General features: G+C 31.4%; 1 protein-coding gene across 3 annotated transcripts; it reads left to right on the forward strand.

Annotated features, from left to right (window-relative positions):
• The first annotated feature begins 1340 nt into the window (after positions 1-1340).
• Positions 1341-26433, forward strand: LOC139523385 (solute carrier family 23 member 1-like). Of its 3 annotated transcripts, none has more exons than XM_071317385.1 (12): positions 1341-1488; positions 13566-13766; positions 15507-15664; positions 16997-17115; positions 17516-17589; positions 18728-18909; positions 19827-19947; positions 20380-20536; positions 21102-21355; positions 22109-22382; positions 23487-23582; positions 25980-26433. In XM_071317385.1, exons 1-12 carry the CDS (start codon positions 1387-1389, stop codon positions 26219-26221), a joined length of 1980 nt encoding a protein of 659 aa, XP_071173486.1. In that variant the 5' UTR covers positions 1341-1386; the 3' UTR covers positions 26222-26433. The 3 variants fall into 3 exon arrangements, with proteins under 3 accessions (XP_071173486.1, XP_071173487.1, XP_071173488.1); XM_071317386.1 differs by lacking the exon at positions 1341-1488 and adding an exon at positions 6848-6934; XM_071317387.1 differs by lacking the exon at positions 1341-1488 and adding an exon at positions 12091-12197.

Consider the following 26433-nt stretch of genomic DNA (forward strand, 5'->3'; position numbering starts at 1 on the left):
TAGTACATACGATACTTTCAAATGTTAAAGTTCACTGGTACATGACGATAGAGAGTAATGGATGAACTACAGACAAAAGTATTTAGCAGTGTGTATATTTATAACAGGCACTTAAATGTACTTAAACGTTACTTTACTATTTACTATTCTGCTTCTTTAATCATAACTGACACACGGAGATCAAGTTACAAGATATCTATCTTTTCTATAAAGTATGCATGGCGACACTTAAACGGTTGTAATGTTAAGCGAGTCTTCTTTGACATTTTATCTTAAGTATTTTGTCTTGGACATCAATGAAGGTACACTATTTGTCAAAATGCAACCAATCTTTATTCTACTTCACAGTTTCATAGTTTTCTGTGTGGACCTTGATGTTTTCATATCATCATGCATATGACGTAATGCTGAACAAGTAAATTAGCCATAGCATGGTAAAAATATAAAACAACACGTTTAATAATTTATTGCGTCCGAAGCGCTTTTCTGGATTTACCTTCATCAGGAACGCTCAAACCAAACATTTGAAATCCGAAGAGGTATAAGTACCGAAAATCGTTGAAGAGCTATATGTTAAAAATACCTAAAATAAAAAGCCAAATTCATCTAAAGCCAACTTTGCCTGAGGGAGTTGAAACCTTAGTTTCATAATAATTTCAAAATTTAAAAACGGACAATTTTAGTAAAGTTTGTTTAGTCATGTCAGTACCGAAGCACTGACTACTGAGCTGATGATACCCTCGGGGACTGATAGTCCACCAGCAGAGGTATCGACGTAAAATATGCAATGCATAAATATTTTGGTAATTTCGAAAATGAAATCGACTTTCTTTGGAAGCAGAGCAATGTTATGTGTTTCAAATCGTAATAAATTTATGTTTTGTAATTTTGTAAAGTTATCATTTAAAGCAAAATGTATCAATCATATGCATATTTTGTTATTATTATCAAAACTGTATCAATAATGCGTAACCCTGAATTACATTTTAGATATGAAGACGTTTGTGAAGTTTTTTATTCACTTTTTTTTTAATTTCAAACAGATTTAAATCCAGTGAGTGAAATATATACAGGGAAAATTTATCTCTTTTATTATATATTCTATGGTAGACCTATACTAAAATATGCTGCAGGGGATTTGTTTAAAATTCATATTCACTTTTATCCCAATCTTCATATCTAAAAGTCATTAAATGAACACATAAAGCTTTCAACTTCTGAACAACTACTTCTGGCCACTTTATGTTTGCTATTTCTATATCATTAATTCGACAAGCTTCGGTTAACTTTAACGGTCATTGTACAAGGTCCCGCATATATAATAAAAATAGGTTGCACTTCATACATGTCAACTACCTTCAGATTCATCCAACTATAACCCATTTAATGATGGATGCTTCTATGGGATATGTCCGCCGATTGTCAAGTAAAGGGAATATTTTGACGGGATTTGATTTAGCTAATGCGGATATTGTTAAGGACGAGACGGTAGGACAATCAAATTTATTATAATTAAACAATTATTCCATGCCTTTGATAACAAATTAAGATTGCATTCGCTCTGTAATCTGTGTATTGTTTTATGGTGATATGCCAATTATTTACCAATATGTGACTTCCTCACTTTAAAAAAAGAAGTCGTATCGATAATATTTGTGAATTTGGCTGATTTTTTAATAGCTTATTTAACATTAGGGAAAATTTTGTAAAATATAGCAATATACCAGTAAATGATCTAACTGTTTTACAAAAGATAAAACCATACTATAAATTAACACTTTTAAATGTTCACTAAGAAAATGGGAAAAGATGAAATTGAGAATGGAAATGGGGAATGTGCCAAAGAGACAACAACCCGACCATAGAAAAAAACAACAGCAGAAGGTCACCAGCAGGTCTTCAATGTAGCGAGAAATTCCCGCACCCGGAGGCGTCCTTCAAGTGGCCCCATAACAAATATATACTAGTTCAGTGATAATGAACGCCATACTAATTTCCAAATTGTACTCAAGAAACTAAAATTAAAATAATACAAGACTAACAAAGGCCAGAGGCTCCTGACTTGGGACAGACGCAAAAATGCGGCGGGGTTAAACATGTTTGTGAGATCTCAACCCTCCCCCTATACCTCTAGCCAATGTAGAAAAGTAAACGCATAACAATACGCACATTAAAATCAGTTCAAGAGAAGTCCGAGTCTGATGTCAGAAGATGTAACCAAAGAAAATAAACAAAATGACAATAATACATAAATAACAACAGACTACTAGCAGTTAACTGACATGTCAGCTCCAGACTTCAATTAAACTGACTGAAAGATTATGATTTCATTATATGAACATCAGGCACAATCCTTCCCGTTAGGGGTTTAGTATCAGACCATCATAGCATATATGAGAAGAACATAACCCGTGTCATGCCAACAACTGGTTTTTGAATAAATGTGTTTAGTTTCGATGCAAAGACACCTATAAGTGAATCAATATTAACGCCAACATATGCAATCTTTAATGACCTGACAACAGTATCGTAATTATATCCCTTCTTAATAAGTCTATTCAAAGGTTTTGTTAGTTTTTGAGGTGAATACTGACACCTTTGTGCTTTATAAAGAATATTTCCATAAAAAAATGGATGTGAAATACCTGACCGTATAATAAGTCTGCATGTTGAGCTATATTTACGAATGATGTCCTTACACCGATGATAAATTTAGTAAATGTTTTGAATAGTTTGTGATATCGAAAACCCTGGTGTAATAATTTTTCAGTAATACATAAATTTCTCTCGTTAAAATCTAAAACATTGTTATATACACGAGTGAATCGTACAAGTTGAGATATATAAACACCGTAAGATGGTGACAAGGGAACGTCACCATCTAAAAATGGATAATTAACGATAGGAAATGAAAAATCATCTCTTTTATGATAAATGTTAGTATTCAGCTTTCCGTTAGTGATATAGATATCAAGATCGAGGAAAGGGAAGTGGTCATTGTTAGTATTAGCTTTATTTAAAGTAATTTCAACAGGATAAATTTCTTTAATATACATACTGAAGACGTCATTATTGAGAGTCAAAATATCATCCAAATATCTAAAAGTATTATTAATTTTGTTTATCAGATGTTGTTTCGATGGGTCTTTGCTTATTTTTGTCATTAATTGTAACTCATAACAATACAAAAACAGGTTCGCAATAAGTGGTGCACAGTTAGTCCCCATTGGAATTCCGATAATCTGACGATATACGGAATCCCCAAAGCGAACAAAAATGTTATCTAGTAAAAATTCAAGGGCATATATAGTATCAAAGCATGTCCAATTGACATAGTTTTTTTGTTTATTGCTACTAAAAAATGACCTAAAAGGGTTTGAACATATATATTTACATTCTGACTTTTTAAATGCCCATTTAATTAGGTGTGTAAGTTTTTTCTTAATGAGAATGTGAGGCAATGTGGTATACAGGGTAGAAAAATCAAAACTTTGAACAGATTCAAAATCACCAATATAAGCATGCAATTTATCAAGTACTTCCAACGAGTTCTTGACACCCCAAAAGTAATTAATTCCACTATTTTCGAAGGCCTCATTTGAACAATTTATCATCAGGTTTTTAATAGTACCAAGTGTGCTGGTAAGAAGAATAGACAATTTAGTAGTGGAACAATGGCTTGAAGACGAAATAAATCTGTATTTGTAAGGTGTTTTGTGTAGCTTCGGAAGCCAATACATAGTTGGGACTTTCATTGTATTTGACTCTGCTTGTAAAGCGGTAGCTAAAAGTTTATGTTTGTTACAGATGTCGTTTTCTGAAAAGAAAATGGAACCAGTTGGAATGTTGGTGAATTGGTGATTTCTTTTTTCAGAACCTCAATGTAAAATTTACGTCAAACAATAATAATATTATTAGCAGCTTTATCGGCCGGGATAAAAACAAATTTCTTGTCTAGTTCTTTTAGTTTATGTTTGATACGAGAAATAGGTTTATTGTGGTTATTGTTAATAGTAAAATGTTCTTTAAAATGTTGAATACGTATATCAACTATCTTCATTACTGAATTAAAAAAAGGGTCCAAAGATTTTTTGTCAGCTTTTCCCCGTTTTATCCATTTTATACAGTAAGTATGGAGTGAGTCGTGGATGATATTACGACACTCATTCCAATTAATAATTGACGGGGGACGATATTTAGGTCCTTTACTGAGGAATGATTTTAACTCTCGGTCTTGAACGATGTTAAGATCTCCTGTTATAATATGGGAAATGGGTCCATAAATATATTCGGAGGTACTACAATTACGTGAAGTAGTTGTATTTTTACTGATATTAACATCTTTACACATCTTAAAAAAATAGTCATATATGTATATGAACAGTGTTCCTGATTACACACAGAAAAGAGATTCGGAAACATTGGAGTTATAAAGTGCTGTTTTCCGTTTTTAGGGAACATATGTTTTTCAAACTTGCACCTGGGATTTTAAGGTACCTATTTAATCGACAAACAAAATAAATCGCATCATTATCAATCAAAGAACTTTAGATTGTTTATTGCTCTACGATTTACGATGCAAAGAGATTAAGGGGTATGAGTGGCAAATTTTCTAAATATTTTTAGTTTTTGATATCAGAAAGGGTATTTTCTAACAATCAAACATGTATCTACTAGATCAAATTCAAGAAAAGCTTGATACGAAAATTATAACTTTGCTTATTCAAAAACATTTTGTGTGAAAATTTTTTAACTAAAATACAGATATATGTGACACATATCATTTTTGTATGTTATAAACACACATTGTTTAATATGGAATTTTTGTAAAACCCCTGAAATTAAAACCACAAAACAGATTAGTTATTTTATCAATGAAATAATTAAAATAATTTTACAGATTCTTTGATTTAATTCAGAGAGTAATCAAAATTTGTCAAATAATCAATTTATTGAATAATAATTTTAAAAGTAAAATAACAAAAATACTTAACTCCGAGGAAAATTCAAAACATTAAAGTCCTTTATCAAATGGCAAAATCAAATGATAAAACACATCAAACGAATAGTCAACAACTGTCATATTCCTGACTAGATACAATCATTTTCAAGAGAATGGTGGATTGAACCTGGTTTTATAGCGCTAAACCTCTCACTTGTATGACAAGAGTAAAACTGACCAAGTTTTGAAGTTAGTTTGTCCAATTTGATTATTTGATGCAGATGCTACATAAACCAGGTGAACTTTATGATTAAGATGGTGTTCGAAAACATTCGGGTAATTACCATAAATGGTAGACTTTTTATCTCCCGATATTATAAGCAGGCCATTAGTTTAGATGTGGTCGTTTACATTTAATAACTGTTCATCAGATTTTTAAATGATTTAAACACTGACTTTTTTCTGTCCCTAGGCATCTATGACTGTAGACAAGCTCTACAACGTTCAGTATGGGTTCTGCTCATTGCAAACGGTCGAATGGATACCTAACCATGTTAAATTCATATTTTGCTGATTTGACCAAAATTCTCATATTTGATTTATAACATTCTAAAAGGTATATTCAAATTACTAAAAGTCTAAATGAAACAAAAAACAATGCATAGACCTATTAGTGAGAGGTTCAGCTAGCTATAAAACCAGGTTCAATCCAACATTTTCTACATTAGAGAATGCCTGTACCCAGTCAGGAATATGACAGTTGTTATCCATTCGTTTGATATGTTTGGACTTTTGATTTTGCCTTTTGATTTTTGATTTTCCTTTTTGAATTTTCCTCGGAGTTCAGTATTTTTGTGTTTTTACTTTTTACATTGAACCAGCATTTTGTACGTATTTTAGACAACAAGACACATTTTCTAACCCTTGGGATGACATCTGAACACTGTATTTTGGTCTTATAACCCAATATAAACATAAATATGAATAAACAGACAAGCACGTGCTTTTGTATACTGGCGATTTTCTAGGTTTGTTGGTATCATGTTATAGTTAAAAAATAGATTTATAACATTGTTTTACCTGCCTAAGAATGATTATTTTTATGAGCCGGATCATTCAATGAATTCGTTATTCCTGGTGTCTCTCTTGTTTCATTTTTTAATGTTGACATCAAATGAATTGAATTATTAACTTGCAAGCCAAAAATACATTCCCGGTGCTTTGAGCTAATTATGACGACATTGGACCTTAATTACTGATAATTGCTAAATTTTATTTTTATATTCCTCTTTTATTATTGATCGAAATCAAAATAAAATCTTATTTCGACTTGATGTCTCAATCGTAGCTAATACCTCTCTGCAAGTCATGAATTTGAAATGATCCCTTCGTTAATATTACAGACACACTCAAAAATTAGTTGATCGTTATCGAAAATTATTTCACAATTTACAACGGATATGTGCTATTTGTCATAACTACAATTCCGACCCCTTTTCCCTAAATGTGGCCTACCGAATTAGACATATCACCGATGGTAAACACTACGGGTTCCACATATGGAGCAAAATCTGCTTACCCTTCTGGAACATATTAGATCATCCCTAGTTTTTGGTTGGGTTCGTGTTGCTGAGTCTTCGGTTTTCTATATTGTGTTTTTGCACTTTTTTTGTCTGTTTGTCTTTTTTTTTAGTCATGACGTTGTCAGTTTATTTTCTACTTTTGATTTTGAATGCACATTTAATATCTTTTTCAACTATGTACGAAGGATGTATTCTTCGAAGATCTACAAAACATAAGCCGATCCCGAACACGTAACATAACGGTATAATTAATTCACGGACGTGATCCAGCTTAACGATACTAATATTAAACGGAAGTCCTAAACTGTTCAAATAAATATATATATACTTTGCATATACAGTCAAAGTACTGATCATATGTTGGCTAATCTATCCAATGGAGAATAAATACATTTTCGGAAAGAATGGGGTAGGTAACAAAAAATTTAAAAAAAGTAAGAAAATGAATAATATTCGTAAGCATGTAATACGTCATCTGAAAATCTCTTATTAGTAGAGATAACAATACACTATATTAATTACCATTTATAAGGAGATAGAAATACACTAGATATTAACGATCTTTTCTATGTAGATCGAATGAAAAGTAAATTTGTGATTTAATAAACATGTATGCTGTCAAGAGGTCATGAGTACGTTATTGATGAACTTTTACGGTGAACGGGTTAAGCACGTATTGTTAAAAGTTTCCTTTACGAGCATCAAGTAAATTATTCTCCTCGTGATGTCAAACATTCCTCTCTCACCGTCGTATCGAAAAGTTTGCACAAAAATAGTGAACTCAAAATTCAAAAGTCCTTAATCAAATGACAAAATCAAAAGGTCAAACACATCAAACGAATGGATAACAACTGCCATATTCCTCACTTGGTACAGGCATTTCCTTAAGTAGAAAATGGTGGATTAAACCTGGTTTTATAGGTAGCTAAACCTCTCACTTGTATGCCAGTCGAATAAAATTCCATTATATTGATAACGATGTGTTAACAAAACAGACAGACATAAAAGATATAAAAGATCTGCATCTTCCGACGATGTTTATGAATGGTTTAAGACTTCGATTAGTACCGATTAATAAGTTGTATGTATATTGATATTGTAAAATATCAGCTGTGAGTCACAATCTTAAGCTTTTTGGTAAGTGAGCGCAGCGAACGTGTTAAAAAAATATCTAATTGTGTCGAGCTTTTAGTTCGATTACTTCGATCACTCTGTGACAAAGGCCCCTATACAGCATTTGAACTATGAAGATAGTGGTCTCATTGGTAAGCATATTACAGCCATACTTTTAACTAAAGAAGCTTTAAATTTTAAAATAACGATAACCTAGATAATATTACACAGATATTCAATTAATTATCTCATTTTAAAAAATATTCGTAATCTTCGGGAGCAAGCTTTAAGTACTTAACCAGCTGATGTGACATCAGCCTTGAGCCGTGTTTCACTCAACTGCAGATCTCTTTCAGCAATTTGTTTCGGAATTTATGAAGTCAAATCTTTAGCAATTCTTTATATATTTAAGCAACTGAGCATTCCTTCAAGCGGCGTTTTTAAATCATTTTAAAATAAAGAAAGATCCCCCCTTTTGCTTTTTTGAGAGGTAAAACTATCATGTATTCGAAACCCAAGACAATTGCAAGGTGTTTAAAGAGTTAACAGACATTTCAGCTGAAGGACGCTTCCGGTGCGGGAATTTTTCGCTGCATTGAAGACCTGTTGGTGACCTTCTGCTGTTGTCTGCTCTATGGTCGGGTTGTTGTCTCTTTGACACATACCCCATTCCCATTCTCAATTTTATTCCAGCATCTTTAAGTTAACTGATGGTATGTTATTTACATATCTGTGGATGAAGTACATAAAAAGAAAAGTTACAAAAGTACCGAACTCCGAGGAAAATTCAAAACCAAAAGTCCCTTAACAAATAGCAAAATAGACAATCTCAACTTCATCCAACAATAGAAAATAACGTCAGTCATATTACTGACTTAGTACAGGCATTTCTGTTTGTAGAAAATGGTGGTTTAAATCTTGTTTTATAGCTAGCTAAACCTCTCACTTGTATGACAGTTGCATAAGATTCCATTATATTGACAACTATGAGTTAGCAAATCAAAGAGACATAGTAGGTAAAAATGTCAAAAATAGCAGTAAACGAAATCTATATTCTTGTGTGTTTTAGTAGTAATGATCTTTTCAGATATGATTAATGTCTTTTCTTTTAAATTACTAAACATCTTGACAACTTGTGAAATCAAATGTTCATTGAGGTCGCAAACTACATTAAAGTTGATGAAATAATCCTCTTGGAAAATATGAGCTTGATTTCATAGTGAAGGAAATCTTTCGGCAATAACTAGTACTAAATATTCGCATTTACATTTGATAAAATGTCGAGAAATACACAAATGTCGGCAAATAGTGAACCCTAATCCGCCAATCTGGAGCGACGGAATTATCGAACCTAGTTATGACTGATAAATTGCATACACTACGGAAGATTTTACCAAATTACAACCAAAGAGGGTCGAAAGATAGCAGAGGGACAGTCAAACTCATAAATCGAAAATAAACTGACAACCCCATGGCTAAAATGAAAAAAACAAACAGACAAATAATATTAAACATAACACATCTTAGAAAACTAAAGACTAAGCAACACCACCAAAAACTGGGACAAACTGCCTGCTAATAGTGAACACATTATAAAATTCCCTTCTTGTAAATATTAGAAATAAACACAATATTGTCACTATCGCGGGTAACCATTGAGCGGCCTGTACATATTTATTTACCTATATGTATGATTAACTTTCTTCTCCAAAAAAATTTGTGATGTTTGTTATCCTTGAACTATCTGAAGTACAACACATATATTCATATTTGTCACTTACCTTTACCTAGACGTATTAGATATGACATTAGTAACAGTGACCTGACGAGATAGTATGAGGATATGTATCTGTTTTATAAACATTTATTTTTCGTTATATATCGGGTGATGTAATGTATGAATAGAAAATATCTTGGTGTGTTTGCTTGTTGGTAACTATGTTGTTGGCGAAGTGATATTTTTACAACTTAACAAAAGTAAAACGATGTATTATATAAAAGTATTTAATTGAAATGTTACCCATGTTAAAGGCGATTTCATTTAGGTACATCTGAAGTATTTGGACAAAACCTGTTATACGCCGTTCACACATTGCCGGTTATGACTAACGTTTGAAATGAAATAGCGCTGCGACTAGAAAAGTAAAAATATACGGATTACATTTCTAAGAATAAAATATCTGAGAATACCTACTCATTGTCTTAACGCAAGCGTATTTGTTTCAAAAAATGCTATCTGATATTGTTGCATGACAAAGAGTAAAAACTTTATATAAATAAGAAGATGTGGTATGATTGGAAACAAGGAAAATATTCACCAGATTCGCAAAACTAGATCCCCATATTACTTCAACAACGAGCAAAATCGACACCTATAAGATAAATCAAAGGCCATGACAAAATGTGCAACAATTAAAAAATGCCCTTGTTCAATAATTCATCGGGTTTGTTTATAAAAACAGTTAACAGAAAGTTCTGTACAAATATTTACAACAGAAATATCATGATATATATTTTATTTTTCGATACGATTTTAAAATCTGTAAGTTTAGATTTTGATATATAACTCTCGTGTTATAAAACGTAAACTCGGCAGCTAACAAAATATACAAGCAGTAATGTAGACGAACTGGGCCATTCAATTATACTTCAATAACATGGCAAATAATATTTGCCATTTATTGACCTATTAGAAACTAAAGCTTTATCACCGGCCCTGTATTGATATTTTTTCATTTTTTTATTTTTACTTTTTAATAGTGTCTTAAAAAAATAATGTCTTTACATGTCAGATTACTGAACTCAAACATTTCAGAGAATCGCATTAACTAAGCAAACTCATACCCATATGATATTTTGTATGGTAAAGACAAATGTGAGCCAATAATGACCAGAAATACTCTCAGGACCTATAGAACTAACAACATCTTTTTGCCTGATTAATTGTTGATATCAGCTATCGACTAATGAAGGTCAACCGATTATCAGGTTTCATGTTCCATGGCTGGTATCTGGATTTTACTTCCTGGTTAAGTGTTGGATCCGCATCAGAGATACCAGATACTTTGTCATTGAGAAAACCTTTAATTATAATGCCCCAATGTCTGTAACACTAAGTTTATATTTAAAAACAATGTCATTGTCCTTTGACTGTTGACCATGTCGTTATCAAAATAATGAGATAAATAAACTATCATTACAAATAAAACTAAAAGGTCTTGAATATTTACTTGTATTGTAACTAAGATATGTGGTATTCGTAACTTTCATATCGTCCTTGGTTTTTAATCCTTGACCCATTGATATAAATATCTGATATGAGAGATTTGGTCTGTTACCAGTGCACCACGAAAAAAGTACCATAAAAACTTTAAAGTAACACTGCAACACTCAAGATGTCATCGGTGAGTAAACTTGACCTTCTCGTTTTTAAGTGTAACTATACAATTAAGGACAAATGTACGAAAATAGCATTTGCCATTTTATGTCATTTTATAGCTTGCTATTAAGTATTGGTTTTACTCTTGTACACAGTTACAGTTGCCAACGTTTATGTCATTTGGTCATTTTTTATTGGCATTCATACATTTTTTAAATTCTAATAAATGTTATTTTCGCATATTTTAATTCATATACAGTATAGAAAAGACAACCCTTTATATTGCGGCAACAGATCATACTTTTGAAAAGGACAATAATTATATATTATCAATTTCAGTTTAAGGAAATAAATTATTTTTTTCTGCAATCAAATTCTGAAATTTGCCTTCATTTTTTGTCAATCATTCGTAATGTTGAGAAGTTCCCTTTTAAACATTTTTCAACACATTAATTTGTTGGGTTTTCTGTTCGATTATTTAATATGGTTGTTTTTGGCGTGGCTCGGTATTTACATATCCCGTCATTCTGTTTTTGTCCTATGGACTTTTTGTATTCTTGTCTTTTATTTTTGCTACTGTACTTTGTCAATAGAGTATCTATTTCTCTTTTAATTATTATAGTGATAAAGATTATATCACAGTGTGCTAAACACCAATATTGTACAACTTTATCTATACAGTCTGTTTGTTTTGTTTATACATTGTTGTCAACATAATGGAACTATATGCGACTTTCATACAAATGAGTTGTTAGCTACCTATACAACAAGGTTTAAGCCACAAATCGTACATAAGAAAATACCCGTACCAAGTCGGGAGTATGACAGTTGTATTCATCCATTCGTTTAATCTGTTTAGGATTTTGATTTTCACATTAAGTGTAAAGATTATCATTAATTAATTTTAGGTTAAATAATGTCACAATAAAGCATTTACATAATAATACAATTGATCAATAAACAAGATCTGGAAACAAGATGTTAAAGTCCTATGCATGTATTTAACATACACTTAGTCTTCTGTGCACGATTTTATCATTTGTTACATATTCTTATCGTATAATCGTACAATAAATATTTCACTCGGTCATTGTTGTTAATGTTGATGGTCGTGTTTTGAAACCGAAGTTGACCGATTGTGATATTTGTAAACAATCAACAAAGAAACATGGATATTCAGGTAAGAACGTGTAAAACATGTACAACGAGATACACTTTATTTCGATGACGGAGTGATGTTTACGTTTGTTGACTCTGTCTGGGTTTGATTTACCCCCTTGCACTTGCGTACTGCGGTCACCGGATGTTTACAAGATAGGTCACGTTGAGGTAACTGCAAACACGGTAAACATATTGACAAGTTGTTTGTCTGGAAGCCAACAGTTGAAAAAAAGTTAATTTCCTTTTAATTTGGACAATCAAAAAAAAAAAATAATGTACCTAAGCTTTGTAATAAAAACTAGCCATTAAGTTATAAAAAATATATGGCTTTGTTTCATTTTTTTTCGATTTGAAGTTTCATATGACCTACCTTATACTAATCTATTTCCTAATTCATATAAGAACATTTCATATTGTAATACTCAAGGAGTAGAATGTAAAATTAAACAATGTTACACTAGATGGAAAACAAACAAAACATATAGTAAGGTTTGTAAAATAAACCCAACATATACTTTGTTTGACATGTGATAAAGGACTTTCCGTTTGAATTTTACTAAAGATTGCTTAGTTTTATTATTTTACTTTGCATATACACTATATACTAGTAGTACGATTGTTAAAAAAAAATAGTTAATACTGTATTTTAGTTTTTATAGTTAATCTTGTTATCATACAAAAGTGATGCAAGTGATTTAATATGATGTCCTATCTTATCGAGTATTAGTGTTATTTGATCCCAAAGTAATTTCTGATATTTAAATATCAGAATGTAATATTGACAATAAGATAATCATTAAACGAAATAGATGCAATTACAATCTTTAAGGGGCAATAGCTGTCTAATTCATATTCACCGAATTAACTCAAATTATCATATTTCATAAACATTTATCCATATAATTAAAGGTCTAAAGTAAATCAATTAAAAGCTTATGAGCTCGATAATATGTAACTTAGTTTCGAGTGTATTTCAGTCTAGATGCCATGTAATTAACTTTCAAATTGACCTCAAAAGACCACCGATTGTCATATTAGCGATATAAACATTAATATAGATATAGATAGGACTGTTTAATTTCATATCATAGATCAAACATATATGTAAATCATCGTTTTTACCTGCAAAGGAATTATATTTTGTGGATAGAATCAGTCAATCAAATGATTTACCTTTGTTTCACTTTAAATGTTGACATTTCTTCCTTTAAATAACTCTTTAAATCAATATCAATGAAAAAGTTGGGTTTGGGGTATGAATGCAAATAGCAAACTATGAACAAATAGAACAGTGACAGAACTTAATAAGTAAATAAAATTACAATGAGAAAGAAAAGATATCAATAAGTGGAATCATGTAAAATTGGATTAAATTTTCTTCTTGAAGGGTATCCACATTCGCATAAAAAAGAAAGATGCCCCTTTACAAAAGACAAGTCCACAGGAAGCAGTCAATATACAACCATTATCAAAAGACCAAGAAGCTGCGGCCAACAAAGAGGTTGAAACAGAAGAAGATCATGGGAAACTATTGTACAGAGTTAGTGATACACCATCGATTTTAATGACAATATTGTTCGCTTTCCAGGTATGTTTAAGAAATATGCAAGTCCATATTTGATCCTTTGGTCAGGAATTTGACAGCTGTTATCCTTAGTTTGATATGTTTCAGTTTCTGATTTTGCAAATTGATTAGGGACTTTCAATTTTGATTTCCCACGGAGTTCAGTATTTTTTTAAATTTTATTTTTCATTGCATTGTGCTTTTTCTTCTAGGTTTGAACGTTTCTTGTGTTATACTTTTCGAAATACCCATGTCACATAACTTCATATATCATTAAAAGCATTAAACGGCAAGGAAAGAAAACCGCCAAAAAAAACCCCAACGAAAAGTTAAAAAAAAAGGCACACAAAACACTACATAGAAAACTAAAGATAAGGCAATACGAATCCCACCGAGAGCCGAATCAATCTAAGGTAATACGAATCCCACCGAGAGCCAAATCAATCTAAGGTAATACGAATCCCACCGAGAGCCGAATCAATCTAAGGTAATAGGAATCCCACCGAGAGCCGAATCAATCTAAGATAATTTGCAAGCAGAATCAATTTTGTATCTTTTACCAGAATCCTTGCTGTTACTTATAAGTGAAATCTAGTTAGACTACGGATTGCAAAAGGCAGAATAATTTATTTAAAAAGCGTTGAACATACACAATATTCGCTGTAAAAGAACAGATCTGTTTTCAAAAGATTTGTTTTATTAAATGTGCTATTTTTAAGGGCAAGGTTCTTTTTATGTGATCACAAATATTTTTGCCAATTTATTGTTCGCTTCAATTTAAATATGTGAATATTAATAAAAGAAGATGTTTGGTAAATATCAACGAGGCAGGCATCAAAAGATACAACTTATTAAAATAGAAATCCTGAGGTCATCGTACGACCTTTATTCATTTCCATGCGCGCAAACCACCTCAATATTTAATCACAAATGAAGATAAGTTCTTTTTCCAGCAGATTAAACAAAATCTCAACAGAACAAAACCTGAATTTGCAACAATTTACGATATTCCTTATTTTAAAATACATATGAACCTGCTGCAGAATATAATTAGCTTCACATTTAAGAATTGAATGCTTCTTTTTGTAAATTTATTGGGGTGTCAAAGCGTTGACCGAAGTACATTTTGTATGAAGCGCGGATCGAAAGCGCTTCATTCTAAAAATGTACGCACGGTCAACGCTTTTACAACCCTATAAAGTTACAAAAAGAAGCATTCAATACTTATAATTACATTTTTTAGCTATGATCATGAAAACACGAATTTTATATATTTTATTAATTAATTCACCTGTGCACTTTATTGTTGGAGCACGTGTTATCATGCATGAAAAGTTGTATTGAGCAATGCAACAGCTTACGGAATAACACGTGATATGCAGTTTGCCAATCAGAATAAAATATTATAATGAAACATACATCTAATGTAACTATAACCATATAAAAGTATAGATTTTTTATGAATGCCAATAAGAAAATGATCCATCAGATACTAAATGACATGAATTAATCAACACGAGGTCACCCTACCACTTTAAGCAGTGAGCATACCGTGTAGTAAGCTCTAAAGGGGGTGATCAAATGAGAAACAATTCAATGAAAAAATATGTGCCATGTATTTTAAAAAAAATAAAGGATAAAAAGTTATGACAGACAGCAACCAGCGCCAATTAAGGGCTCATAGTTTCCATAATTTTCTTTCATTCTATCTATCTTAAAATAAAATTAAAATGTTGTCTTACTCATCTGATATTGTGTTATAAGCAAACTTTGATGGGACTGCCATTCTGTGTTATCTCAGCAATAATGGTTGCTCAAGCTGTATGTGGGGACGATGACAACGATCTCAAAACACGGATGCTTTCAACAACTGTGTTTCTGTCTGCCATTACAACGTTTTTGCAAGCAACTTTTGGCGTTAGGTGAGTGAATAATTGTGTTTTCAAAACTTTATTATTTGGAAAAATGTTTAAATGAATATTAAGCAAAATAGATGAATTTGAACTTTTTAATGGAAAAGGAAATATGAAATACGCAATGACTTATCTAATACATCTTAAAAAGATTGTCATTTTCTTGGAAATTTCAAGTACACTGTTAAAGGAAACAAAGTTATTTAAGAATAAGCTTACTCTTCTTCGATTTATTGAAAACCAAAAATATCGAATTCAAAATTCGATGACGTCTTATATAGATTTTAGTAATAAAATTAACGGTACCAATTTTCTTGCACCAGATGCGCATTTCGACAATACATGTCTCTTCAGTGATGCTCGTGGCCAAAATATTTAAAATCCAAAGCTTATATAAAAGATGAAGAGCTATAATCCAAAAGGTCCAAAAAGTATAGCCAAATCCGTGAAAGGAACCAGAGCTTTGCATGAGGGAGATACATTCCTTAATTTATAATAATTTCTAACATTTTGTAACATGATTAAAGATACATACTATTCTGGTAAAATCTATTACTCAATATGCAATTGAAGAATAGGAATAAGTAAGAATAGTGTATTGAGACACAGAATGATGTAGTCTTGCAGAACGTTATGTTATGTACATAATAGCCATGTTTGAATACATAGGATACTATAAACATAAAACAACTCTGCTGTCTGTCTATTACTAAAACAACAGTATATTTCAAAATACACCGGATTTTTTTTATTTTAATCTACATTTATCAGCATGAATTCTTTAACATGTAACCTGAACAGATGCTTCCCTTTTTTTTTTTTTTTTAGTAAATTGTTATATTTAATAGACCACTTTCGAGTTCATCCGTCACCGGCAAAAACTCGTCAATTATGCACGCCTTTATGACGTCACTTACCAGATAGAGGGGCTCGCCTGTATCCCTGCACTATTTACGTTCATCAAGCGTCTTAGTGATCGTCTTTGTGCAGGATAACCTAGAAATAACGGTTGCTCTGTAGGTACTTACTGACAATTCCCTAATGACAGCAGTGTTGATTGTCAATTTTGAGAATTCAATTTGCCGAATAATTCGTACAATATAGAATTATAGTTTTCCAACCACTCGCTCAACATTGGAAGGAAGTGACGACGCCCCTAAACGCAAAAATGACGGTGATAAAGGCGCGTATAATTGACGAGTTTTTTCCGGTGACGGATGAACTCGAAAGTGGTCTATTGGATGTCGGTTTTATTAAAAAATTCTTTAATTTCTAATCTTGGTCATTGTAAAAAAATCCCACAAAGTATGTACATTAAGAAATACACATATACCTTTTAAGACTTCCAGTTTACCAAGGACCTACTGTAGCATATATACTTCCATTGTTAGTTTTGTCAGACTTACCGGAGTGGAAGTGTCCAGCAGTGGGTTATAAAGTAATTGTCAATGCAACTTCAGGTACGGATAATTTATTTTATGATGAATTTGTATATTTTGGAAGTTGCCATTCATGTGCTGCAATAAAAAAAATGTTATATTTTGCAAAATTCAGACCAATTATTATATCGCATTTAATGTTTAAAAGATGTTGTAAAATAAATGCCTATGTTATGTAAACACTTGTAATCCACACCTGATCTTGGCGATACATATTTATTTACTTTTGTAAAGAATACCGTTCTGATGTATTTAAACCAGAAAGAATGCGATCTGATAATGTCGTTCAAAACTTACATTATCAACTAAGTATGCATTTTGTTTATCTTTTCTGAATTAAAAAAAGTCAAATAGTACACATAGTAGTACTAAAACTAATCATATGAAGTATAAAAACTTCTTTTTATTTTCTTTTTATTAGGATTGAACTTTACAACGAATGAACTGGATGTGGTTGGCTACCGTGAAAATATTATTATGCCAAGACTCCGAGCCGTAAGTTTTAGCGCCAAAATGGAATTTGTTTAATAACGGTAAACGTGAATTGCTATGTGCTGTAAACAGTAAAAGATTTCGAGTATAACATCAGACCCCCTTTAATAAATTTCAAAGGACTTCGTTGACACGGAATAAGTTGAAGAATTAACGGTTGTAGGAGAGAGCATTAGTAACACTAGGGAAAATAACACTTAAAATGGAAATGTTCATTAAATTGTTAAACATGAAAGTGTTATGTGCCAAAAATTGAACAACGGTATAATAATGCCGCCTTTATTTATCAAATTACTTCAAACAAGAATCTATGACAATTTGAAAATTTCAACTTTCCAATTGTTAACTTCCCATTTCTGAGCAAAATCATACCATCTGATCCATTGTATGACGTTTACATATCCCAGTAAAAGCGCTACGCGTTGATTTATTACTAAAATGTGTTAATATGATGATATGGTGTTTAAAAGCAAAAATATGTTGCAATTGATACCACTACCAACTAGGGAAAAAGTATCACGGATTCCGCAAAATAATGTAGGACAACGTAGACAGACAAACAATTCTATAATTTTGAAAATTGTGACTGCTACAATTAGAAATTAAAACATAAGAATTGTAGTCTCAAACTGAACATTTGCCGATTGCTTCCTAAACCCTGTTGCTGTTATAATTCATGAGCTTTCGTCTGCATGGCGGAGGGTGCATGCAATATAAGACACCAACCCTATCGATGCACTGGATCTAGTTCTGTTTTAAAATCACGCCCTTCGTTTGGGCTTATTCGCTTGTTTAATAAATGTAAAAAAGTAAAATCACAAAAATACTGAACTCCGAGGAAAATTCAAAACGGAAAGTCCCTAATCAAATGTTCAAATCAAATGATAAAACACATCAAACGAAAGGACAACAAATTTCATATTTCTTGGTACAGGCATTTTAAAATGTAGAAAAAGTTGGATTTAACCTGGTTTTATAGCGCTAAATCTCTCACTTGTATGACAGTGGCATCAAATTTCATTATATTTTCAACGATGCGTGATATAGTTATTAATACCTTTAATTATACATATGTTCTAACAATCTATACCTAGTTCTGTTTTATCTGACTTTCTTACCTTTACCTTATTTTATATTGTAGATGCAAGGTTGTTTGATCATTGCTGGAGCAGTACACATGCTAATTGGATTAACTGGTTTTGTTGGTGTGTTATTAAAAGTAGTTGGACCACTTACAGTTGTCCCGACGCTACTTTTAATAGGAATACAATTTGATGGAGTTATGAACACATTCTGTGATCCTAATTGGGGAATATCAGCAGGGTAGGTAAAACATTAGTTCACTAAAAAGTTTTGTTAGTTTTGTGGCATTCTGATTGTGGGAGGAATTGGAACAGCTAAGTTGAATATTCATACCACTCAAGAATATGTAAGACATTTTTTATTTTTTCCTAAAAACTCCTTAAGTTAAATCTGCTAAAAATGTGTATTTAAAATGCACATGGTTTGAATACATTTAATATTCATAAATAGTTGAATTTTTGTTAATTATGTAATTTTTCATAAACAATCATTTATGCTTTGACGTTATTTGTAATGTCTGAATAATGAAGTAAAAAAAACAATTATCAAAATCTTACAACATGTTGAATAAGATTGATTGGATTATTTGTAAGACAAGAAGGATAGCAGTATGTTATAGGTTGCACTACTGTAAATATAGAAAATGCAATTTTACAGTTACAATTTTCGTACAAATCATATCCTTAAATGCAAAGTTTTCATACGTTACTATATTTTGCAACGGTCAATTCATAGGGTTTGGCAGCATATTTTCAAAAATAGTATGCCTCAAAACTCTAAGAGTTTAAACTTATACTAAAATTCTAAAGTTCCCTTCTCTTTACTTAGTTTTCCAAAGTATTCAATTTGTCCTTTATTCAACAGTCGATATACTGACTATATTATTCCAATGTTGTATTCTCTAATAGGGAGATGATATATGGGATTCAGTAGGTTAACAATATCAGCTGTATTTATGGAGTGCGACCTAAAATATCATATACTAGTAGTTCAATTTGAAATATTAAAATAACTATATATACTTTACTCAATGTAGCAAGATTTTCATAAGTGAGTACAAATTATTCGATTAATTAAATTGATTTCATAAGTATTACTTCAAATATCTCTTTCACCTACAATGCATGATAAGGACATGATACGATTTATTTCATCAGGACTTGTCTGATATCGCTTATTCTTGCTGTTTACCTGAACGGATGGAACATGCCGATCCCAGTGATTACAAAGAGTAGAGGTTTCCATATTATCAGATACCCTCTTCAACAAGTCCTAGCTGTAAGTTTGGTTATCAGGATTACAAAATCCTTTCCCAAAATTTGAACATGACAGAAAAAATGAATGTATTTCCTATATTTTAGAAAAACTCACAAAAGCACAAACTGTTAGAATAAACACTCTCAGATAAACGTTAACGAATAAAACTCCTTCTTCGGCCAAACAGGATTTAGTATACTTTTTTTCTAAATATGGTTGCTATGGAATCACTGTAGTTATTTGACTCTAGAAGCAGAAATAAGATTCCTCAATAAATTCTAAATTAAAATGTTGGTATTACTGTTTTCATCTTTTTGTGATGCATCTTGATACAGGCGATAACCGCTTATATTCTAATAAGATATTATTTGTTGTGTCTCCATAAGAAATTTTATTTCATCGTAAACAAATGTTTTTAATTAAACAAAACATATATTAATACACCATGTTTAGGTTCTTTTTGCAATATGTATTGGATGGGGTATATGTGGAATACTTACACAAGCAGGCGCTTTGACAACTGACATTCGGTCAAAAGAGTATAAAACTCGAACAGATGCCGGAGCTGACACGATAGAAAGAACACCATGGTTTATAATACCTTATCCGGGTAAGTGATTGCACAAATGAGTGCGATATCTCCTACAAAATCTTAATAAACATGTGTTTTCAGTTTTCCTTGATTTATTTTCTCGCGAAAAATATATAAATCAGATAAAGAATCTGTAATTTTCTCGGCCTTCAAACACTTATTTCGGAAATTGAAAAAACTTATGGTTATTAATTTCTTTCTAGGTGTCTGTATAGTTTTTAAAATACTCAATTCTTATTTGATCTTGTGTATCACTTGTAGGATATTTTGCAGAATATTTTGTAGGAATAACTCTTTTTTCATTTGTAAAATTCAAAGAAATAAACAAATTGAAAACAGTGATGCAAATAATGAAACAACAAAATGCCAAACACAATACGAAACAACAACCAAATACGCGTATTCACCTCAACCTCTTCCAACCCACTGAAATAGCTTGTACATATGTTCTCTATGAATATTTAATTAGGGATGTTTAACATATGAATGTTAAGAACTACACAATACAATATAAAAAGTTATAAATAGTAAGAATAAAACAATTATTTACACAAAGAAACCATTTTTTTTTAATTAATTGTAGGACAGTTTGGAAGTATAGGATTCAATTCCGGTGTTTTCATAGCTTTTGTCGTTGCTACATTATTATCGGTTGTTGAATCTATTGCGGATTACTACGCATGTGCAAGATTATGCCACGTTCCTCCACCACCACTGTCTGCAATGAATAGAGGTATCATGGTAGAAGGATTCATGTCCATGATTGCAGGTTTCTTTGGAGCTGGACACGCAACAACTACCTACAGCAATAATATTGGATTAATTGGGATAACTAAGGTAGATAAATAAGCAGACATGTTTTTACTTTATGTTTTTAATATTTTGAAGGCATCAATACAAATCCAACAGTTAATCAGATACCTTATGTTTATTAAGTAGCAATGTAAACCCATACTCTTTAGGGCTGTATGTTTGTATATCAAGAGATGAAGGACTAGAAGAATTCTTTTAAACATTATTCATTATAATACAGAATATGTTTATGTTATATGACCGAGATTGTACTCACTTAATGAAGCAAAGTGGACATAACCTCCTGAAAAAAAACCAAATCAATGTATTGGACTTGCTTATAAATGAATTATACCTATAGGTATATATTTCTTGTTTCTTTAAACGGTAAATAAGGGCAACAGTAGTATACCGCTGTTCAAAAGTCATAAATTGATTGAGAATATACAAATCCGGGTTCGAAATTAAAACCAAAAGAACATATCAACTATAAAAGGAAATCAACGGAAGAACAAAAACACTTAAGTGCAACAAAACAAACGCCAATGCAAATTCCACAGAAAAGAATTATTTGATAACACCTGCCTTATTCCCGACTTGTACATGACATTCTAAGAAAATGGTGGGTTGTAAATTTCAAGATCAAGTTATAATATTTAACATTTTTATGTACTTTTCAATGATATATACCTTAGAGCAAAACGTCAATAATTGATATAAACAACCACACAAATAGGACTTAATTTTCAAAACTGTTGATTGTGTAAATAATATTAAACTTTATCATCTACTTTTCAGGTCGCAAGTAGAAGGGTTACTCAGGTTCTTGCTATACAGTTAATTGTGTGTGCTATAATTGGGAAATTTGGAGCAGTATTTGTTACCATACCATATCCTGTGCTCGGTGGATCCGCCATTTTAAGTTTTGGCTTATTTCTAGGAATCGTTATGTCTTATATGCAGTACACGGATATGAATTCTCCAAGAAATCTAGCTGTAGTTGGTGTGTCTATCCTAGTAGGAATAATGGTGCCTAATTGGGTCAAAGTAAATTTTGCAGTTATAAAAACAGGTAAACTGACAGTGTCCGTTAAGGGTGATTTACGATTCAACTTTTATGATTTAAAAAAAAAAATCATGTTGGAATAAGGGGTTATGATTTTCTATTAAAATTTAAATACGTCTTTGCTTAGCACACATTTAACTGGAAATACAATTAACGTTTCATTTCAACGTGCGGCATTTGTAATGAAGATACTTTTTTTTTTTCAGAATTGGCAAAAAGCCAACAAATGAAGCTTACATACCCTTTTTCTAGAAATAATTTATTTTACAAATCGAAAAATATATCTAGTTCACAATTAATTTTAAGTGAATTGTTGTTTCTTGTCAAAGATGTACAATAGTAATGAAAAAAAATAGTAATGTAAATTAGTCCTGGTTTATCTAAAACAAAATCAGTTGCAATCTATCCCTTTTCTAAATAGGATTTAGAGTTGTCTCATTGGCACTTATGCTACATCTCCTTATATCTATTTAAAACAGATAGTATGTTTACAAATTTATCATAGAACCTATCTAATTTAGATTTCAAAAACATTGTATCATTGTTTTGGTTATTAAATTTAAAATGTTCCAACATGAATATTATCAAAATTTAATTGATACAAATTATTAATGTCTCATTTAGCTAAATAAGCTCATCATAGATACCAGGATTAAAATTTTGTATTTGCGTCAGAGGCGCGTTTCGTCTACGAACGACTCATCAGTGACGCTCAAATTAAAAAGGTTAAAAATAAAGAACGAAGTTGGAGAGCATTTAGGACCATAAATTTATAACAGCTCTGCCAAATACAGCTTAGGAAATTCCTGAGGTAGAAAATCCTTAGCCTAAACAACATGTCAGGATTTTTTGATAACTCAAATGTATAGACTGACACTAATTATGATTGTTTACAGTAAAAACTTATATTTATAATCATATACTGGCAGAGGAACGAAAAATATACCTGTAATTAGACCGGTCTTCTGGGGGGAGGTATCGTTAATTTATAAAAATACTGGAAACCCAACGTATTAAGTGTAAACACTTACAGTCCTCGAACGAGAATAGTTAAGTTTAAAAGTTTTCGTATGGATACGATAAGTTTCTCTATATTTGATTTTATTACAGGAAGCGATGGGTTTGACGAGTTTTTGATAATGCTGCTCACCAATCCTTCATTCACTGGTGGATTCATAGGTTTTGTTTTAGACAACACTGTTAAAGGTATTAGAATGATTAAGAATTGGATGCTTCTTTTTGTAAATTCATTGGGGGTGTAAAATCGTTAACCGAAGTACATTTGCGCGCTTCATTCTCAAAATGTGCACACTGTTAACTCTTTTACAACCCTATAAAATTACGAAAAGAAGCACACAATACATATAATTAATCTTGTTTGCAAAGATCATGAAAATACGATTGCTATCAAGTTTTTCTTATAGTTACATGTGTACTTTAGCGTGGAAGCTCATGGCATATGCATGTTACATTTCAAATTTTAAATGAGGGTTAATTTAAGAATGATGCAATCTTGATGTTAGCCTATCAAAATAACATTTTATAATGAAACATTTATGTTATGTTTTTAATTTGGAAATGAAAGTTAATTTCAGAATGACACGACATTGTCAGATGTTAACCAATCATAATAACGTATTATGATGAAACAAAGTTAATAAAGGCAACAGTATTATACCACTGTTCAAAAGTCATAAATCGATTGAATGGAAACAAATCCGGGTTACTCTGTCCAATTTGTTGAGGTCTATAAAAACTTATAAATGAGGATTGATGACAGGGCACAGTGTGGTCCCTGGATTACGATAATTCAAAAGTCTGATAAATGTCACAGCATCAAGGTTTTCAAAAGTCACCTCCCTGACTGACGACTGTATCTATATTTTTTTACCTTTAGACTTGCATTTTTTTATCTGTTGTTTAGAATAATTGAATTTAGTGGTTTAAACTTATAAAAAAACACTTTTCAAATAGACTCATTAAGGCTTTAAACACTAAGATATTTTTGTAGAATATAAAGTTTACAACCATTATATATATAAGAGAGAAATGGAATATAACAAACGGATATTCAAACTCATAAGTAGAAGATAACCGACAAAACATGACAAAAAATCAAAACAAACGACAAAACCAACATAGAGACTTGAAGGGAACATGTCCCCTCCACCACCAAAAAAAACCAAACAAAAACAAAAAAAAAAACCCAAAAAAAACGGGGATGATCTCCGCTGATGACAACTCTTTGTTGTACGGCATTTGCTTATATTTTTTGGTCCCAAATCTATGTCAATTTAAAAACTTTTAATTGTTTATAATATCATGGATCTTTGTTTAATTAAAATGTCGGAATGATAACAGAAACATTTATCACTTAGTTTCAGAGCCAAAGTATTGGTTCTTATCATACCCCATTCTTAACACTGTAATATTTGCTTTTTGTTTGATTTTATGTGGGTTTTTTTACTAGATAATACCATTTTATTGTCAAGATATCAAGATGACAATAAACTGACGTTTGCTTAGATATTTCTTGTTTTAGTACAAGTTTAGGTAATATCAAATGTTTTGTAGTCAGAAAATGATTTCTTCAAGGTCTTGTAGAAGCATACAAAGACACATGCTAATAATTATATTTCAATACAAAATTCTGTAAGTGATTGATGCAAGTGTTTTGCGTGATTTTTCTGTGTGCCTTTTTGTGGTTTATTTTCTTGCATGTGACGTGACTCTGTACCCCATTTTTGACATTTTCATCTATTATGTCTGTTTGTTTTTTCACATATTGTTGTCAACATAATGGAATTGTAAACGACTGTCATACAAGTGAGAGGTTTAGCTATCTATAAAACCAGGTTTAATCTACCATCTTTTACAGAAGAAAATGTCTGTACCATGTTAGGCATATGACATTTGTTGTTCATTCGTTTGGTGTGCTTGAACTTTTGATTTTGCCATTTGATTAGGGACTTTCCGTTTTGAAATTTCTTCGAAGTTCGGTATGTTTTGTGATTTAATTTTTACATTGGGTCCAACTTTTAGTTTTAATCCATATAATGAATAAAATAAAACTCCACTCTTAACCATTAATTAGACAAGAAGGTAGGTAAGTCTAACGGCAGTCAAATAGTATGGTAAGTTGATCTGTTTAAATATATATAATAAGGAACCATGAGAGATAAGTCAGTATCAAAAGTAGTTTCCCAATGTTCAAAATATATAATTAGATTAGGAATATACCAATTAAAGAATCGATTAAAAACAGTGAGAATCCGATCGCATGTGAACTTCAGCAGTAACGAGACCGGTTGCGACGAGAGGGTGTTTCATACAAGTAACAGGTTTGGTTAGCTATAAAACCAGCTTTAATCCACCATTTTCTACATAAAAGTGCCTGTTCCAAATCAGGATTATGACAGCTGTTATCCATGCGTTTGATGTGTTTGAGGTTTTGATATGCCATTTGCTTAGGGACTTTCCGTTTTGGATTTTCTTCTGAGTTTGGTATTTTTGTAATTAAACTTTTTTTTCAAAAGGAGCGAGACGGGATTGACAGAGTACTAGAATTGCTAACTGATCTGTGCATACATATTTTAATTCTAGGCACTATGAAAGAACGAGGAATCGCAGCGTGGGCTTTAGATGAAAGCGAGTCACCGGATTCAGAGTCGCATTATGAAGAAGGCATAGAAATTTATGAGATATCATTTTTAACTAAACACTTGAAGAAAATACCATGGATGAAATATTTACCTGTGTTTCCTACCTTTACTTCTCACAGTTGTAGAAATAAATCAAATAAAGACAATAAAGATCTAAAAAATGATAACAATACAAACTTGTAAAACATTAAATGTCTTGATGGAGTGTTGTATCATAGTTATATGTACTATTGAAACAAAAAAGTTGTAGTTGATATTTCATAACTGTATCAGTTTATGTTGACACAAATGTATAGAAGCATAACAATTGTTAACGTGACTGTTTTGTTTCCTTTTTAGTATCATTTGATTTAATCATAATAGTGACACTTATTAAAGAGTAAATTCCTCATAAA

The sequence above is a fragment of the Mytilus edulis genome, chromosome 5 (assembly GCF_963676685.1).
Source record: "Mytilus edulis chromosome 5, xbMytEdul2.2, whole genome shotgun sequence".
Lineage (NCBI taxonomy): Eukaryota > Metazoa > Mollusca > Bivalvia > Mytilida > Mytilidae > Mytilus > Mytilus edulis.

What these genes read in the sequence shown, in the direction of transcription:
- LOC139523385 (XM_071317385.1), top strand. Translation starts at nt 1,387, where the DNA reads ATGATGGATGCTTCTATGGGATATGTCCGCCGATTGTCAAGTAAAGGG. An exon ending in CAAGCAACTTTTGGCGTTAG is followed by an intron (nt 15,665 to 16,996) that starts GTGAGTGAATAA and finishes ATACCTTTTAAG; the next exon opens with ACTTCCAGTTTACCAAGGAC. An exon ending in AATTGTCAATGCAACTTCAG is followed by an intron (nt 17,116 to 17,515) that starts GTACGGATAATT and finishes TCTTTTTATTAG; the next exon opens with GATTGAACTTTACAACGAAT.